Here is an 18,124-nt window from a genome sequence, read left to right as displayed (position 1 = left end):
GGAGACTCTATACACCTATATCTATATTATCTGAGGATCTCTATACCCAGAGCAGGAGAGGGCTCTATCTGAGGAGATTCTACAGAATTATACTTACGTACCGTACGCAGTATGTAACCATATACAGTAATATACTAACTGCATTAGGACTAGTGTAATTGATGTGTGACTATAAAATCAGTCTTCCACTTTCCGATTTCCAAGATCCGGTCGTCGGGCCAACGGCGGGCCAACACTGTAAGCAGAGCAGAACAAGTCCAGCGCGCATCAGGGAGTGGCTGAAAAGGGAGGGAGGGAGGGGTATGCGATTTGATTCTGGGGGAGAGGGTGTCATAATGTAAGGATCCTTGGAGGGTTGGATCAGTTGGATGTGGTCATGATCTGGTTGTTGTTCTGCATCCCCCGATATCACAATATCACATTTAGAGTTGGGGGGGACCTGAGTCCAGGTAAACTAACTACGGAGTAAGTAAGCTTTGAGTTGGTTGGTTACAAAATGGTTACTGCGTATTTAAATAGTTGAAAACGGGAAAATCAAGATTGGTCACCGGATAGCCAGTATGAACGAACATGTAGATGCAGCAACTCTTTTGTTATTCCTGCTATCCAAAGTTTTGCGTGTGTAACTAGACAAATGATATCAATATCTGATAATTTAACTTATGTATGTAGTGATGTACTCCGTACAGCATACAGCATACAGCATACAGCATACAGCATACAGCATAACAGCATACAGCATCAGTTAAATAGTTACACCAACCAGCAGTGGCAATATGCTCAGTTCGACAACAACCCTCAGCCTCACCTTTCTTTTTATTATATACGGGGAAATATAGCTATTAACTGTTTATCTGATCTCCAAACCCCAGCCAGCTGATAATCTCGTCAGAAAGAAACCCGAGAAAGATGATCGATCCTCCGCTTTAATTTTTTAGTTGGTCTCCGGCCCACATTAACTTACTGCGTATTAACCATATGGCCCTAGGGTAGGGAGGACCTTGGTTTCAACATCACTCGCCACGAATGATGATTGTCGAATGGATGCTTGATATATATATGCTTCCTTTTGTGATTTCATCATGCCTGCCTCGTGGTGAATGACCCCTCCCCAGTTGATATCGACGAGGGAATATATAAAGCAGGCTGGATATCCCCGATGTATCATCATACTAAGCTAGCCTACACCACATATTTAGCTGATTCTGCTCTGGTGTAAACTTGGTGATTGATGAGTGTTGAAAGGTGAGCGACTCCTTTCTCTCCTTTCCGTTGACAATTAGGCTCATTTCATTTCTTTTGCACCCGCCGCTCTGGCATTTTGACAAATGGCCATTTATCATGACACACCGTCATATATCAAGGCCCGCCGCGGGGCAGTTCGCTATTCTTCCTCCGTACTGTGTCTCTACAGCTATGCTGTTGAATTTTTTTTATTTTATTTTTTATTTTATTTTATTTTATTTTGATTTTCCTCAGCTGTTTTTTAAGCCTGTCTGTATTTGCTTTTTTCTCATCGCAGCGGAAAATGCTTCGCGGCGCGGGCATTCCCGCCTTCCGCCTTTCCTCGCAGCGGATGGCGTACATCATCACTAACTAAACTACATTATTAGTGTGTGTACATACATTTGTCAATAATAAATAGCAAGGCCTCGTTCTCGCCTTCCGCCCTTGAGCCTCCGTCCGCATCTGTCTTTCTCTATCTTTACATCTATATAATACTCTCTGTCTGTCTGTCTTTCTGTCGCTCGCTTTGTTTTCTTTTTTTCTTTTTATTCTTCATCTCTCTCCTTTTCCTCATCTTCACCCTCGTTTCCTCCAATTCCCTTCTGTCTTGTCCCACCCTCTTTGCGTTCTTCGTTTTTGTCTGTTGTCCAGCCCTTTTCTCGTTTGAGGCTGTTCCGCTCTCTACCACCCACCTGCACATCGGACAACAATCTGATGATTGCGACTTGGAGTGGCTACGGAGGAGGTTCACTGTTGTGTGTTCTGGTTGTCTCAGGTCTACTTTGCCCGGAGTCCTCCATGATAACAACATTCGTTCCCTATATCACCCAATCCTAACTCGTTCTTGTCCGGGCCCAAAACCATTGGCTGTGTCAGAGCTTTCCCCAGGGCCTCAAACCATACTGGCTTTCCTCCATTGAGTCTGTGTCGTCGGAAGATGACACCCTCCATGCCACTATGGCCTGCGGCCATCTTGATAATGGCCATGCTGCACTTCCCTGCAGCCCATGCTCTTCCTTGTCGGTCGAATTATCAATGTGTTGTGGATGTCGACCAAGCTGACAACCTCTCCTTTTCCCCCATAACTCAGGTACCAACAGCAACTGTAGTAGCACACGGCGATACTACCGGGGTGGGTAATCTTTTTTTTTTTTTTTTTTTTTTTTTTTTCCACTGTCAACATTCTCTTGGAATATACACCTATTGACTTTGACCCTTAGATATATTTCACCCAAATGGAAAGTGACGTTCGCTCATACAGCCAACCTTTTCCAACAGATATCTCTTACATCGTGTTTGAAGACCATATTGGACTGCTTCATCCAGGCGTTCCGCACCTAGATAGCGTCCCATCTGCAGTTCTCTCGTCCAACTCAAATTGCTATTACAAAGGACATCTGTGTCCAGGCCTTCCTCACGTGGAAGAGACTCGGATCGCAAATTGGCTCCTTTCCCCGAGCACAGCTTCTTTGAACGCAGATATTTCGATCGGTATAACAATACCTCCACCTCCCCCATTCCTGGAGTCTTCTACCGCTAGCTGCTCCCCGCCATACCCGATAACAAGCTCAAAATCAAGTTCTCTTGCGCCAATTGTACCTTCCCCGAGTTCCTCAACGCCAACAGCGACACCCTCCCCTAAACTGCCCTCAATGTCAGGCCAGAACATATTCGAACCGATTAGCAGGGATCAAATCCCGCAGAATATTCCTTCAAGAGATGATCATCCTCTTAAACGGGATAATATCGTAAGTTGTGCAGCGTACCTTCAATTTTGAATTCATATTAATATTCATTTACAGTCAGATACGCCAGGGCCAGTATCTACGAACAAGTTTTATGCAAACTTCTTCATTGGTTCCCAGGCAAACTACGGGTTTGTCCAACCGTACGCAGTCGGGTGGGCTAAGGGAACTGGTTCTGTAAAAAGTTACGGCCTCACTATATCCCATACGGAAGCCAATCAGCTCGCCTTTGGCCCCAAAAACCCAAAGATTCCTGGTGAACCCGTCCAATTCTATATTAATCCAATTGGAATTCAATCCATGATTTTGTCTGCAGCTGAAATAGGAAGCTCTACCGTTTTAACTGTTTCGAAACCTCTGGCGTTCTCGGCAGAAATTATTCTCCGCCCCAACCGTGACTCGGACTCTAACATTACTTTCCCTCTGGTTCAAGGCATGGGATATGTGACTGGTGTCTACAAGGACTTACAGCCCGCGATTCAAAGTAGCGTGTTTTTCCGCCAACTTGAATCTGCACCTTCTCCAAAACTAGGTATATTTAAATATAAGGTCATTTTGGAGGATAACACAAATTGGTTGATATACGTAACGCCAGCAGACGGTGCTGATCCAAGACTGAAGTTGGAAAACAACGGCCTTATCAATGGACCAGCTGGATTCAGCGGTACGATCCAGGTTGCCAAAAATCCCAATGGCGGGCCAGGGGAGACGATTTTTGATGGGTCTGCGGGGGTGTATCCTATGGCAGGCAATATCACAGGTTCTGTCGTCGCCCAAGACGCGACTGGGACTTACAGGTTAGCCTGGGAGAAGGGTGGGAAGGATGTTGACAGCACCCCGTTGTTAATGTTCGCCTTGCCTCACCACGTTCAATCCTTTGACAGTGAAACCCAAGGCAGGAAGGTAGATCTGGTTCTGCGAACGACCACCAAGGGAATAGCTACGGCTGTTGTAGCAGATTTATGGACTATGGTCGAGACTGATCTTCCTATAGACATGGGATTTGCCCCCTGGAACCCGGCTGGAACTAGCGCTACCCTCTCAAGGCCTGCGAAGCAAATGGTTAAAGATATAGCTCCAAATGAGCTCTCCCAAGACATACATCAGCAAACGAACCTGAATAGTATGTACTTTAGCGGGAAGGCTTTTGGGAAGTTTGCTATGGTGGTGTATGCTGTCCGCGAATTAGCACAGGATGTCCCTCTCTCGGAATCCGCCTTTGACACGTTGAAGGACGCTTTCGCAACGTTTGTTAATAACGAACAGCAATGGCCGCTTGTTTATGATAATGTGTGGAAGGGGATTGTCTCTTCTGGGACTTACGAGACAGGAGACCCGGGGCTCGATTTTGGAAATACTTTCTATAACGACCATCATTTCCATTACGGTTATTTTATCCTCTCTGCTGCCATAATTGGGAGCCTTGATCCATCCTGGATAGATGCGAATAAGGCCTGGGTAAATGCCCTCGTCCGCGATGCTGCCAATTCAGTGTCAGACGATCCATTTGTTTCCGTTTTTCCAGAGGATTTGACTGGTATAATGGGGCATTCCTGGGCCAAAGGCCTATTTTGAGTCTATTGAGGGGAAAGATCAAGAGTCTATCTCAGAGATACTATGTTCGCATACGCCGTCAAGATGTGAGGCAAGGTGTCAAGGACCCAAGTATGGAAGCCCGTGGCAATATGATGCTGGCCATTCTTGCACGCTCGTTAAACAATTATTTCTTGATGAAGTCCGATAACGTCAATCAACCACCGAATTTCATCGGCAATAAAGTCACTGGAATTGTCAGTATTTACTTATAAAACCCCTTTGCCCTAATATTCATATTTGAATCCTAACAGGCCACAGCTTTTTGAGAACAAGGCCGATCATACGACATATTTTGGCCCTAATCTCGAATACATCCAAGGGTGAGTACAGTAACAAATACAGCTCTTGTTTGAATCGCGGGCGCTTACGATATTTAGAATTCATATGCTTCCCATCATTCCGAGTTCGGCCTACACCCGCCATAAGGATTTTGTGAGAGAGGAATGGGACGCCATGTTCTCAGATAGGGCCTCTACACCCGCAAGCAAAGTTCAGGGTGGTTGGCAAGGTGTCTTATACTCTAATTTGGCTCTCATTGATCCGGACGCCTCGTGGAATTTCTTCGCGCAGGAACCCTTTGATCTCGGGAAGATTGACGGGGGAGCTTCTCGAACGTGGTATCTCGCATACGCCGCAGGTACGTTCTAAACCGAGTGTTTCTCCTGGGTTGAAATACCTACCGTTCTTTAAGGTTCATAGCTAACGTCTAATTCTAGGTTTGGGAGGCGGTCCACATTAATCAAGTTAATGTGGTGAATTTGAGTCAATCTGCATTTTACCCAGTTCGCAGTCCGTGATACATGGTATCATATTACCGGGCTTAACGATGATTACAGATATAGATATATACCGGTGCAAGTATATTCGATCTTATACTTATACACAGCGTTCATTCGCGGTAAATTTCTCTCATTTTGGCATTTCTGTTGAATTTGATAGGCGGAGCATATATTAGGCGGGTGACAAGCTGTTTGTACATGTAAATGTCTCTATATTGGTAGTTTTCCGTACACTCGGACTCATTGATTCCGGATTAGTGCCTGAGCCCGCGCTGCTTTTCCTCCTGCTCACTCAGCCCTGCCTGCCTCACCTGCGACCTCACCATCCTCACCTGCAATCACCCCCTAGTCTCTCCACCAGTCACTCCAACCTCATCTTTCATTATATCTTCTCAATTTCTGCCAAGTCTATGTGATGCAACCACTCAGTGATGAAAACAGTGAGGATGATGATTGCAGATATCTTGTTCTCTTCTCAAAGTTTTCTGTCTTCTTCTTTATTCTTCTTATCTGCAGACTGCTGCTGTATTTCTACTAAATTATCTTTTACTGAATTATCTTCTACTGAAGATATCTGCTGCTTATAATCTTTTCACAATTCTCTATTTCTATTATCTTTTTTTTCTCTATTTATAGCATTAATTTTTTTTTTCTGTGTGTTATTCAAAGGTGTCTATGTCACACGCTCCACCACGAACTCGCTCAATTTTTTCGAATGAGAAACCGCCGATAGATCCATCGAGTAGCCCTCGATTATACAAGTATTTTGACCCCATCACTCACCTCATACCCCGTGTGGTGGTGGAGTTATTCAATCAAATGTAGTTTGAAGCTTCTATGTGAGATTTTCCTCTATCCACCTCTACCACATCACAACGTCAGGTCAAACTGCTATATAAATTGTAAGGTGAAGAGACCTAGTTCTATGCATCAATCTTCTTGATTTTGAAAGATCTCTGACTTTTAATTGTAGGAATAATTTGAAGTAAAATCTCTGTAAAAACTCTGTCTGTTTTTGATATTTCAAATCATCAATATTAAGTCTCTTTCATGTACTACTCATTTAAATCTAGCATATATTTAGCAGAAAAATACAGAAAAATATCTTAGTAACATTAATTAACACATAATTTATAAACAATTATAAAATCAATTTAACTTAAAAATTCAGTTGAAAATAAAATTTTTATAGTTAATTGATTTAAATCATACTTCTCTTTCAATCTAACTCTGAGATTATTGTACAATGTGATAAGAGTAATATTATAGAGTAGTTAATTGTATTACGAGAAGCTAGCTACTATATAGTCTTATATAGAAGCTCGTGAATCGTGATCACTGATTATGTGATTCAGTAGCTATAGTGCCCCGGTGGCCGAATGGTTAATGCGGCCACCCGGTAGCGCCTTGGTGTGGAAAACCAAGGCGTGTGGGTTCGAAACCTGCAGGGGATACATTAAATCCGGAACCCAAGCACCTCAGGTTTCTAATAAATAGAGGTGTACAAATCACTTCAACAAATCACTCTATGTTTCTGGGCTGGGAAGTTATTATTGCATGTATCTAATTGTCACTTCTTTGTATTTTTCTATGTTCTTGTTATCTTGGCATAATCTCAACAACCTGTATTTCCTTCTGTATAATCAACACTTAATCTGTATTTAACATCATGTAAGAACTCATCATAAGCTCTGCTTGCAAATGAGTATAATGAAAGAATAATAATAATAATAATAAGTAGCTATAGTAAGTGTGTGAGTAGAAGTAATTAATTTGTAAGATAGATAATCTAATATCTCTCTTAACTATTACTCTATCTGAGTAGATCTTTACAATTTAGCAGAGTAGCTGTATAACTAGAAAATGAGATTTATATATAAAATTAAAAGTGTTCTTTATTAAAGACTTCGTGGAAGACTAACAAGAATTGAAGAATAAAAATAAAAGAAAGAGTAAAACAAATGAATAAATTACTGTAGAGATAGTAGAGTGATAAAACTCTGTATTTATTAAAATATCTTTAGAGCTTCTCTGACTATAGATGTTTAAATCTCTATATTAATCAGAGTATTTTTATAAACTTCAGCTGTTAGAGCTTTTATTAAAGTGTGTTAGATCACGTGATCTGACTTACTAATTCTTTCACTATATAACTTTTCACAAGTTAGTAATCTTTCAATCACACAAGCTTTACATCTTTCACAGATTATGAGACCTGCTTTGTGTAAAATTACTGTCAATTTGAGATTTCTTATTAATATAATCATTATTTTAATTACTGCTTTATTTAATACACTTATAAGAAGTTAAAATCATTTTATTCTATCAGTATTAAGATCTTGTTAATCAAAAATATCACTGCTCACTTAAAAAGAGACTTGCAGAAAACACATCATATTTGTAAAAAAGTAAGAAAAGAGAATGATATTAGTAAGAATTCAATAAATGAATATTAAGAATTCAATAAATAAATATCAAGATAGTGAATTCATCATAATCTTACTTATATACATATTTATAATCTTATATTCTTTTCACTGAGTCAGTTGCAGTTAATGATAATAATTCTTTATACTCTTACTCTGTCAGTGAACATTCTTCTAAAGTATTTAAAAGCTCTATTAATAAACACTCTGAAACACTCTCTCAATTCAAAGCTGGTTTTGAATACAGCTTCTGATACAGTCAGGCCGGTCTCTTCATCTACTTAACAGCTTAATACTGATTCAGCTTCTATATACTTTAAGTTAAAAAAGCGCTTTATCACAAACTCACTCAATTTTTTGAATAAGAACCCGCTGATAGATTGATTGAAAAGCTCTTCATTATACATAGACTGGCCGCCGGGATCATGAATTTCACATTTGATTTCATTTGATCTGGTCTCATACATTTCTTAGCGTGAGTCTCACCAGAATCAAGCCTTAAAAAAATCTGAAAATGAATCATTTCTGAGAGAAATGACATGAAAAATGACTAGATTTAATTTAAGAACAGTGAAATGAAAGTAATTTCTCAGAATAAACTGTGAAAAATAATCATTCTTTCAAAATCAGAATGAGACTGAAACTGAAGATTAAAATCAGTCTTATTCAGTTTATTCAGTGATTGCTTATATAATCAGAATTTGATAACAATTATTGATAACACTCATGAAATAACTAAATACATTCTTGTATAAGTTTATTCTTTACTTTCTTATGAAAACTACACTTCTCTGATATACTGTGATCAGAGATATTAAACTATCTGATAATTTTATATTTTATAATCATGAGTTTCTTGATTATTTCTTCTTATAATTGTTCTCAGTGATAGTGATAAATATCTCAGTTTAAGTTAAACTTTCACTTCATTCTCATCTCTATCAATAAAATTATTAGAATATCATATATTATCAGTGTAACAGTTGAATATATACTCTTAACAATTTTTTATAACTCTAGAATTGATTTAGCATGTAAATTTATCAGATTATCTTAAAGATAGTGATTGAATTCAGTTTTACAAGTATATAGTTTTATCTGATTTTTAATTATAATTAATATATATAAGTTCTGTTTTAAAGTTAGTATTATAGTTCTATATAATATGAAGTGTTATCAAAGATTATTACTTACTAGAAAATTATATTTCACTGTTTTTATATCTCTAATATCTGCTTATTCAAATCTCTGATAGTTAATATTATAGTAGTCTCAGACTAATTTAATATATAAGTCTTATTTCTTCTCTATTCAATCTTGAGAAGTGTAGATATTAACTTGATAAGAGAGATCTAGTAGAGCTGCTACAGCATAGTACTCTGTAAAAGATTGTTCAGTTTTACTGTAGTAATATATCAGTTTATTTCTTATAGTAATAATAGTCTGTGCTATAACATCATTTCAGACTGAATTTCTTTTTAAGTGATTCAACTGCTTCTCAAGATAAGTAAATAAACTGTTATACACTTATCAGACTGACTGCTGCATTAGTGTATAAGTGATTGAGACTGTTTTTATTATCTTATAAAACTAAAATAGTAAATCAATCACATATTTCAACTAAGTTCACTTTATATCAGAAAGTTTCAATATCTGAATCTTTTCTCAATCAGAGTGTTACACTCAATGATCAATTGTCTGATATAATTGAAGAATCTGAATAGTTATCTTATATATTGAACTTCACTGTGTTCTAACATTGTGTATCATATTCAGTGATGTGACTGATTTATTTATTTATTGAATATCATGAAATTATTATTATTATTTAGAGAAGATATATATCATATTAGCAATGTTTTGAATCTGTAATATTTAAATTATTAATCAATCTATTCAAAATTAATAGTAGTATTATTAAAAAGTATTATTAAAAAACAATATTAAAAAGTGTTATTAAAAAACATTATCTTTTACAAAGTGAATATAAAAGTTACTTGAGTAATTATTTTCATTTCATTCTCATCTTAAGAATCAGTCATCTCATTATTCTTCATCTTAATATTAAGATTCTTTATCAGTGTTTGTATCACAAGTTGAATCACATGAGTAATATAGAGAATATAACCTTATTTATTATTTCAGAAATACAAAGTCAATTTTTACTTCAAGCTGTTTATTATAGTGTAGTTATTTACAGTATTATCAGTTGTAATTGTAAGAAGACTGAGACTAATATCTTAATAGTTATTTTTAATCACAGTTATTAATATCTCTGTCATATAATTCTCAGTATGACTACTGATCAATGATTCAAATTCAATTAATATCTCTTAATAAGTTCAGTTCTCATCAATATAATAATATGTAACTCTTAAAAATATAAGATTATTTATACTAGTTCATGCATTCACTGTGAGAGACACTCTTTGATGATTCTTCAACTCTGATTCTAGATATTGTATATTGACTTTGTAATGTATCTTGAGATTGAACTGAAGACAGAATTGATCTAGAATATGAAGATTTGAATTAAGTATTTGAAGAAGTGTTCAGAATTCAGGATTTTCAATTGATTGAAGAGAAAGATTCAGAGATATATATATATAAAGTAATTGTTCACAGAAGTTATCAGATAAGAGTTATGAAATCAGAGTACTGATATATAATTATTTTCACATGATTTTCTTCAAATTAGAAAGTTAGTGTTATTAAAAATTATTATCTGATAGAGTAACTTATCAGCTCAGTAGTAATTTTCTGATTATTTTTCTTTTATTATCTACATTCTGATGACTTCAGATGTCAGAAAATTTCTTCAGAGTCATGATCAGTTTATGATAAATATTTCTGAATGAAGTTGTAGTAATTGTAGTAGAGAGATAACTTTTCAGTAATCTATAATACAATCTGTTGATAATTATTTCATAGTTCATCTCAGTGTTTGTGTTGAGTTTTTCATAAATTTTATAATCTGAAATCAGATATGAAGAATGAAGTAGTTATTCATCATAATTGAAAGAGAGCATTCTATATTGAATTGTAAACAATATAGACTTTGTAATTCACAGTGATTTCTTGAAGAGTTTGTGAATCTTCAATAGAAGTAGAAGAAATGAAAGAAGTGAATTCAGAAGATATGATAATAATTTGAGAAAGATAATAATTTATTTTCAATAACTGATCACTGATGTGTGTAAGAAGAATTAATATAAGAGAAAATAATCTTCTTTCTTAGCTTAGTTATAATTTTAGTACTAACTCAGATTGAATATCATTAATGTCTAAAAGTAAACAAATAATCTTGATTAATCTCTGTCATATTTCTTGAAATATATTAATATTATGAAAGAGAGTATTATCAAATTACATTATCAGATAATATCATTAAAAATATATTAATATTATAAATATCAATGTTGAAAAAATATTGATACTTATACATTATAGTGACATGATAGTTGAATATATATATATATATTATTTCTAACATTGATAATTGATTACAACTTGTACAATAATTTTTGAAAACTTAAAATTAATTTCAATTATTAACTAATAGTTACAAACTTATAACTAACTAATATAAAAAGAAAAAAACTTTTTCTACTTATTATCTTTCTTCTCTTTCTCATTCTTCTCATCATTCTTCACAATTCACTTCTTATTCTTATTATTATTCTTCTTCTTCTCATCTGAGATGATAATCATCTCAAAATCTCTCTCTGCTATCTTCTCAGAGAAGAGTTCTCACTACTCTCTCTAAGTCAGATCAATCTGCATCTTAAAATCCTGTATTTTCTGATCTGCTGTCTCAGGTTCTATCTCAGCAGTAAGCAGATTAACATACTCAGAGAGCAGAGCTGTCTTCTTAATATTCTGAATTATGAAGTGCATTTGAGATCTGAATAAGATCTTAATCTTCTTCTCTATCAGCTTCTGCTAATCAATTAGAGAACAGAAGTATTATCAAAAATTGTTATCTTTCAATAAAAAACTTATCAGTTTTGACTTCTTTATCTTCTACTTTAATACCTTCTCAATCTTCTTCTGCTGCTGCTTATTTACAGTAATACTCTTCTTCTCTCTCTCTCTCTTCATCTTGATCTCAAATCATTCTCAGAACTTCTTCTAGTCTCACTGTCACTACATAAGACTCTTCACTATCTTCTTTTTCAATCTCTCACAGATGATGTTATTCATATTATTTCTATACTTAGTTCAGTCTAAATCTATTAGAAGTGTTACTTAAAATTATTATCATTCTACTTTCTTACAGAGCCTCTTCAAGGCATTATAATATGTCTTGCAATCTGTCTTCTCACACTTGAATATCTTCTTCTTCTCTCTCTTCAATCTGTGATAGTACTCACGCGTCTTGATGATCTGCAGAACTGCAGAATATTTGAAGAGAGATAATATAATTGATTTTAATGAGTATTGAAGAGAAGGTGAAGGCAGGTAATAATATAATAATAATAATGATGATGATGATGATAATGATGATAATAATAGTAATAATAATGATAATAATGATAATGATGATAAAAGAGAGAGTGCATCAGAATATATTATTGACTTATCAAATATAAAGAGATAAAGAAACTATTAACAGCTTTCAGAGATGTACAGAAACAGCTACAGTGTTGTATAGTAATATTATCTTTATTCAATACATGCACTATTAATATTCTTTGTATACATTTATCATATAATCTATATCAGAGATACATGCAGAAAACAGATCTTTATTACTAGAAAGAATGATTGCAGTGATTCTCTGTTTTCATATTATAAAGATAAGTTATTCTCATTTCTTTCTTCTCTCTTTTCTCTTCTTCTTCAACTCATCACTAAGTTCAAGCTGATATGAAAACTATTAAAACACTCATAGAAACTCTCAAATTGAAGAGTATAGACTAATCAAATTTTAAATACAGATGAATTAAATTATATTCAATAATACTAATTATTCATTTCTCTCTGAATAAAATAACAGTCATGTCTTTCTTCTCTTCTCTCAAACAAAACATGACTCATGAAAAGTGAGTATCATATCAGACTATAATGATCAACACAGCCTCAGCATGCAGAGCTGTATACACACAGAGCATGCTGAACTGAGAGACTGTGTGAGTTATAAACTGACAGCAGTATCTCAGAAAGAGTCATGCAGTGTGAGAAAGCTGCAACTCTTAATTATATACACAGAGAATGAATCACTGCAGTAAGTGTATATATATTATATAAAAGTAATGCTTTTTGATAATACTCAGTCTCTGATATCATGAAAATAGAGTCTCTCTGTGAGATTCATTTTTATCAGAAGTTGAGAAATCTTATATTTCTCAAGATCATCTTCACATGTCTTGTCTGTGAAATTGATGAAGAGAATCATTAATTCCAGTATTTTATTCTTGATACTATTCAAGTGACAGCAGAGTTTACTCTGGTCACACTTTTTAAGTGTATGTTTTCTAATTATTCATATTTATACAGATATATACTGATTATTTATTAGATAATGTTAAGACAATAACTCATTGCAGTTATATTACTCTCACTGTGAGAAATACATAGTTAGTGATAAACATTGTGAAGACTCTGAGAAGTGAGTATTTTAAGAGTGCTGCAGCCCTGCAATCTTGATTTTTTTTTATTTTTATTTTTTATTTTTTTCTTTTTCTTTTCTTTTTTTTTATTGTGATTTTTTCTTGTGTTTGTTTTATTTTTTATTTTTTGTTTTTTTTTTGTATTTTATGTTTTTTTTATAATTAAAATTATATGAATTATGATCTGTGTTTAAAAAAGTAATGATATTTGATAACACTCTCTGTTAAATTTTCAACAAATGAGCACTATGTTATAATATTATGTAAGTGAGAAATGATTTCATGATCTCATTTAATATCATTCTCAATAATGAGATCAGAATGAAAATGTAATGAAGAATTCAAACATATTCTTTATCTGAGACTAGGTTTTTATTTGAAAAGTGAATCTGAAATCTTTAATATTTAAAATAACATGATTTGAAATCAATGTAATGAACACAAACCATGATCAGAAGTAATGCTTTTAGATAATATAATAACTGTAAAGTTTGATTCTGATCTCAGACACGGTCACACGGTCAGTTTAATTATAGCAGAGAGATGACTCTTCAGTAATCTGTAATACAATCTATTAAAAATTATTTCATAGTTTATCTCAGTGTTTGTATTGAGTTTTTCACAAATTTTATAACCTGAAATCAGATGTGAAGAATGAAGTGATCATTTATTATAATTGAAAGAGAGTATTCTATATTGAATTGTAAATAACATAGACTTTGTAATTCACAGTGATTTCTTAAAGAGTTTATAAATCTTCAATAGAAGTAAAAGAAGTGAAAGAAGTGAATTCAGATGATATAATAATAATTTAAGAAAGATGATAATTTATTTTCAATAACTGATCACTGATATGTATAAGAAGAATTAATATAAGAGAAAATAATCTTCTTTCTTAACTTAGTTATAATTTTAGTACTAACTCAGATTGAATATCATCAATGTATAAAAGTAAATAAATAATCTTGATTAATCTCTGTTATATTTCTTGAAATATATTAATATTATGAAAGAGAGTGTTATCAAATTATGTTATCAGATAATATTATTAAAAATATATTAATATTATAAATATCAATGTTGAAAAAATGTTGATACTTATATATTATAGTGACATGATAGTTGAATATATATATATATATTATTTCTGACATTGATAATTGATTACAACTTGTACAATAATTTTTGAAAACTTAAAATTAATTTTAATTATTAACTAATAGTTACAAACTTATAACTAACTAATATAAAAAGAAAAAAACTTTTTCTATTTATTATCTTTCTTCTCTTTCTCATTCTTCTCATTATTCTTTACAATTCACTTCTCATTTTTATTCTTCTTCTTCTTCTTCTTATCTGAGATAATAATCATCTTAAAATCTCTCTCTACTGTCTTCTCAGAGAAGAGTTTTCACTGCTTTCTTTCAGCCAGATCAATCTGTGTCTTAAAATCCCACATTTTCTGATCTGCTGTCTCAGGTTTCATCTCAGTGATAAGTAGATTAACATACTCAGAGAGTAGAACTGTCTTCTCAATGTTCTGAATTATAAAGTGTATTTGAGATCTGAATAAGATCTCAATTTTCTTCTTCTCTGCCAGCTTCTGCTAATCAATTAGAGAACAGAAGTATTATCAAAAATTATTATCTCTTAATAAAAAACTTATCAGTTTTGACTTCTTTATCTCTTACTTTAATATCTTCTCAATCTTCTTCTGTTACTACTTATTTACAGTAATACTCTTCTTCTCTCTCTCTCTCTTTATCTTAGTCTTAAATTATTCTCAGAACTTCTTCTGATCTTACTGCTACTGTATGAGACTCTTTACTGTCTTTTTTTTTAATCTCTTATAAGCAGTGTTATCTGCATTATTTCTATACTGAGTTCAGTCTAAATCTATCAGAAGTGTTACTTAAAATTGTTATTATTTTACTCTCTTACAGAGCCTCTTCAAGATATTATAACATATCTTACAATCTGTCTCTCTGTACTTAAATATCATCTTCTTCTCTCTCTTCAATCTGTGATAATGCTCACGCGCCTTGATAGTCTGCAGAACTGCAGAATATTTGAAGAGAGATGATATGATTAATTTTAATAAGTATTGAGAAGAGAGATGAAGGCAGAGAAGATAGCTAGTAATAATATAATAGTAATAATGATAATGATGATAATAATAATGATGATGATAATGATAATAATGATAGTGATAATGATGATGATGAAAGAGAAAGTGTATCAGAATATATTATTAACTTATCAAATATAAAGAGATAAAGAAACTATTAACAGCTTTCAGAGATGTACAGAAACAGCTACAGTGTTGCATAGTAACATTATCTTCATTCAATGCATGCACTATTAATATTCTTTGTATACATTTATCATATAATCTATATCAGATATACATGCAGAAAACAGATCTTTGTTACTAGAAAGAATGATTACAGTGATTCTCTGTTTTCATATTATAAAGATAAGTTATTCTCATTTCTTTCTTCTTTCTTTTCTCTTCTTCTTCAACTCATCACTAAGTTCAAGCTAATATGAAAACTATTAAAACACTCTTAGAAATCCTCAAATTGAAGAGTATAGACTAATCAAATTTTAAATACAGATGAATTAAATTATATTTAATAATACTAATTATTCATTCTTCTCTCAATAAAATAACAGTTATGTCTTTCCCTCTGTCTTAAATGAAACATGACCTGTGAAAAGTGAGTATCATGCCAGATTATAATGATCAACACAGCCCCAGCATGCAGAGCTGTATACACACAGTGTGTGCTGAACTGAAAGACTGCATGAGTTACAAACTGACAGCAGTATTTCAGAGAGTGTAAGAAATCCCGCTTCTCGCGGATTCTTTATCTCTATTTCTATCTCTCATGTAATCAATAGAGCTAGCGGCCCTTGACTACACACAACTATATAGACTGAAGTTTGTGAAAACTATTCACAACTTAGCTTGAATACAATTATATATTTAATTTCTACATTTTATCTTTCTACTGTGAATACTTCTAGTAGTTAACAGTATATATCATGTCAAGCTGCAAACACCTGAATAATTGTCTGTGAGCACTTATTCTTACATTTCAAGCTCAGTCAGTCAGCAATCATCTGTTATAACTGAAAGATTTAGAAACTTGTATACTTCAATCTCTGTGAACTCTACTGCAGACACTCAGAAGCAGTCATCTGAATCACAGATAATCTTTATAAAAGAAGTTTCAGAGAACTTATTAATTACTTACAGAACATCATTCTCTGCATCTGTGATAGAGAAACTCTCTGAACTTATGAATAAATTAATCTCAGTGAAGAACATTCTTGAGCATCTCTCACAGAATTAAGCTATTTTTCTATAAGAAATACTTACTATCTGTAAACACTCTTGAACTGAGTCTCTAGATATAATCTTCAGAGATACTTATGAACTGAAAAGAAACTTTCTTAAGTTATAATTACTTAAGATTACTTATTGAATCACAATCTATAAAAGCTTTTACAAGTTTATATTTAAAATTGACTCACAAGCTCAGCTGTGTAATATGAAAGATGAAGAAGCTATTATCTATATAATGACAGATCTCTATTACACTGAAGTTAAGAACTGACTGAATTATTTAGAGAATGATTACAAGAGATCTCACTAATCTGTTCTTAAGATCTATTTAGAGAATAAGTTAATAGACTCTGCAAGCTGAACAGAGAACATCTGAACTATAATTATTAATATTAGAAAAAGAGATAAGAAATCTGATAAAGACTACTCACAGTACTTTATAAAATTATAATATGAATTAAGATCTGTGAAAACAGAGTTCTGAAATAAGACCTGAATAATAATATTTATAAAGAGACTGAATAAAAATATATAAAATAAGCTCATTGAGTAAGACTCTAAGTTCTTGACTCTGAAGAAACTAATAACTCTCATTCATTACTTACAGATCACTGTGAGAGTTACAGATCTGTAGAGAGTGAATTATCAATCAGTCTTATATAAGTCAGAATAACAGAGAATAGATTTATTAGAAAAAGATAATAAGACACAGAGAGATTCATATCTGACTACTAAGTAGAGAGAGAGAGCTTCACAAGCTTCTGTGAATAGAGTGTATAATAGAAAGATTAAGAAAAAGAGACTCTACTTTATCTATTCTAAATTAGAATATCTTCACACAAACTGTTCAGATAAAATAAAATAGAAATTTGAGAAGTTATAGATAGAGTCAGTAACAGTTTTCTTAAGAGTTTTAAAACTGATATCTGAATCTGTTACTTCTCTGATGAAAATACTTACTTATAGAAAGAGATCACACTGCAGTACTACTACTCTGTAAGTATGAAAAGTATTGATAAACTCAAAATCTCAGATCATTGTAATGTCTCTAAATATCACAGAGTAAATAAGCTGAAAGATAAAAACTGAGAATCTGCTCTTATAATAAGTAGAGTATGAGAACTCAGATCTGAGAGCTGAGAGACTTATAAGAGTTATCTTTGAATTACAAGATATCTCTGAAATCTGAAGAAGATTTGCAGAAACTATAATTATCACAGATATCACAGATAACATGTATTTAAGACTTATATAACTTCAAAGACATAATTTATATATAGTTATTTATAAGTCAGGTTTATACTTCTGATCAGTATTGACAGACTTATTCACAGAGATAGAATCAGTTAATACTGTAGAGTTAATTAGAGAAGATAAGTTCATCTAT

General features: G+C 33.1%; 2 protein-coding genes across 2 annotated transcripts; one reads left to right on the top strand and one right to left on the bottom strand.

Annotated features, from left to right (window-relative positions):
- Nucleotides 1–1,188: 1,188 nt before the first annotated feature.
- On the top strand, nucleotides 1,189–5,307 carry BDCG_07498 (endo-1,3(4)-beta-glucanase; the record flags this gene model as incomplete). Its single annotated transcript, XM_045423283.1, has 8 exons — nucleotides 1,189–1,245; nucleotides 1,614–2,359; nucleotides 2,448–2,975; nucleotides 3,030–4,509; nucleotides 4,611–4,762; nucleotides 4,827–4,888; nucleotides 4,946–5,205; nucleotides 5,285–5,307. Exons 2-8 carry the CDS (start codon nucleotides 2,165–2,167, stop codon nucleotides 5,305–5,307), a joined length of 2,700 nt encoding a protein of 899 aa, XP_045278711.1. The 5' UTR covers nucleotides 1,189–1,245; nucleotides 1,614–2,164.
- Nucleotides 5,308–11,535: 6,228 nt separating this feature from the next.
- On the bottom strand, nucleotides 11,536–11,874 carry BDCG_17570 (uncharacterized protein; the record flags this gene model as incomplete). The annotated part of the gene is made up of 2 exons (XM_045426675.1): nucleotides 11,536–11,712; nucleotides 11,809–11,874. 2 exons carry the CDS (start codon nucleotides 11,872–11,874, stop codon nucleotides 11,536–11,538), a joined length of 243 nt encoding a protein of 80 aa, XP_045282182.1.
- Nucleotides 11,875–18,124: the final 6,250 nt, after the last annotated feature.

Source organism: Blastomyces dermatitidis (genome assembly GCF_000003525.1).
Source record: "Blastomyces dermatitidis ER-3 genomic scaffold supercont1.9, whole genome shotgun sequence".
NCBI classification, from domain to species: Eukaryota; Fungi; Ascomycota; class Eurotiomycetes; order Onygenales; family Ajellomycetaceae; genus Blastomyces; species Blastomyces dermatitidis.
Note: the sequence above shows the minus strand (reverse complement) of the source record. Positions and strands in the feature narration are given on the sequence as shown.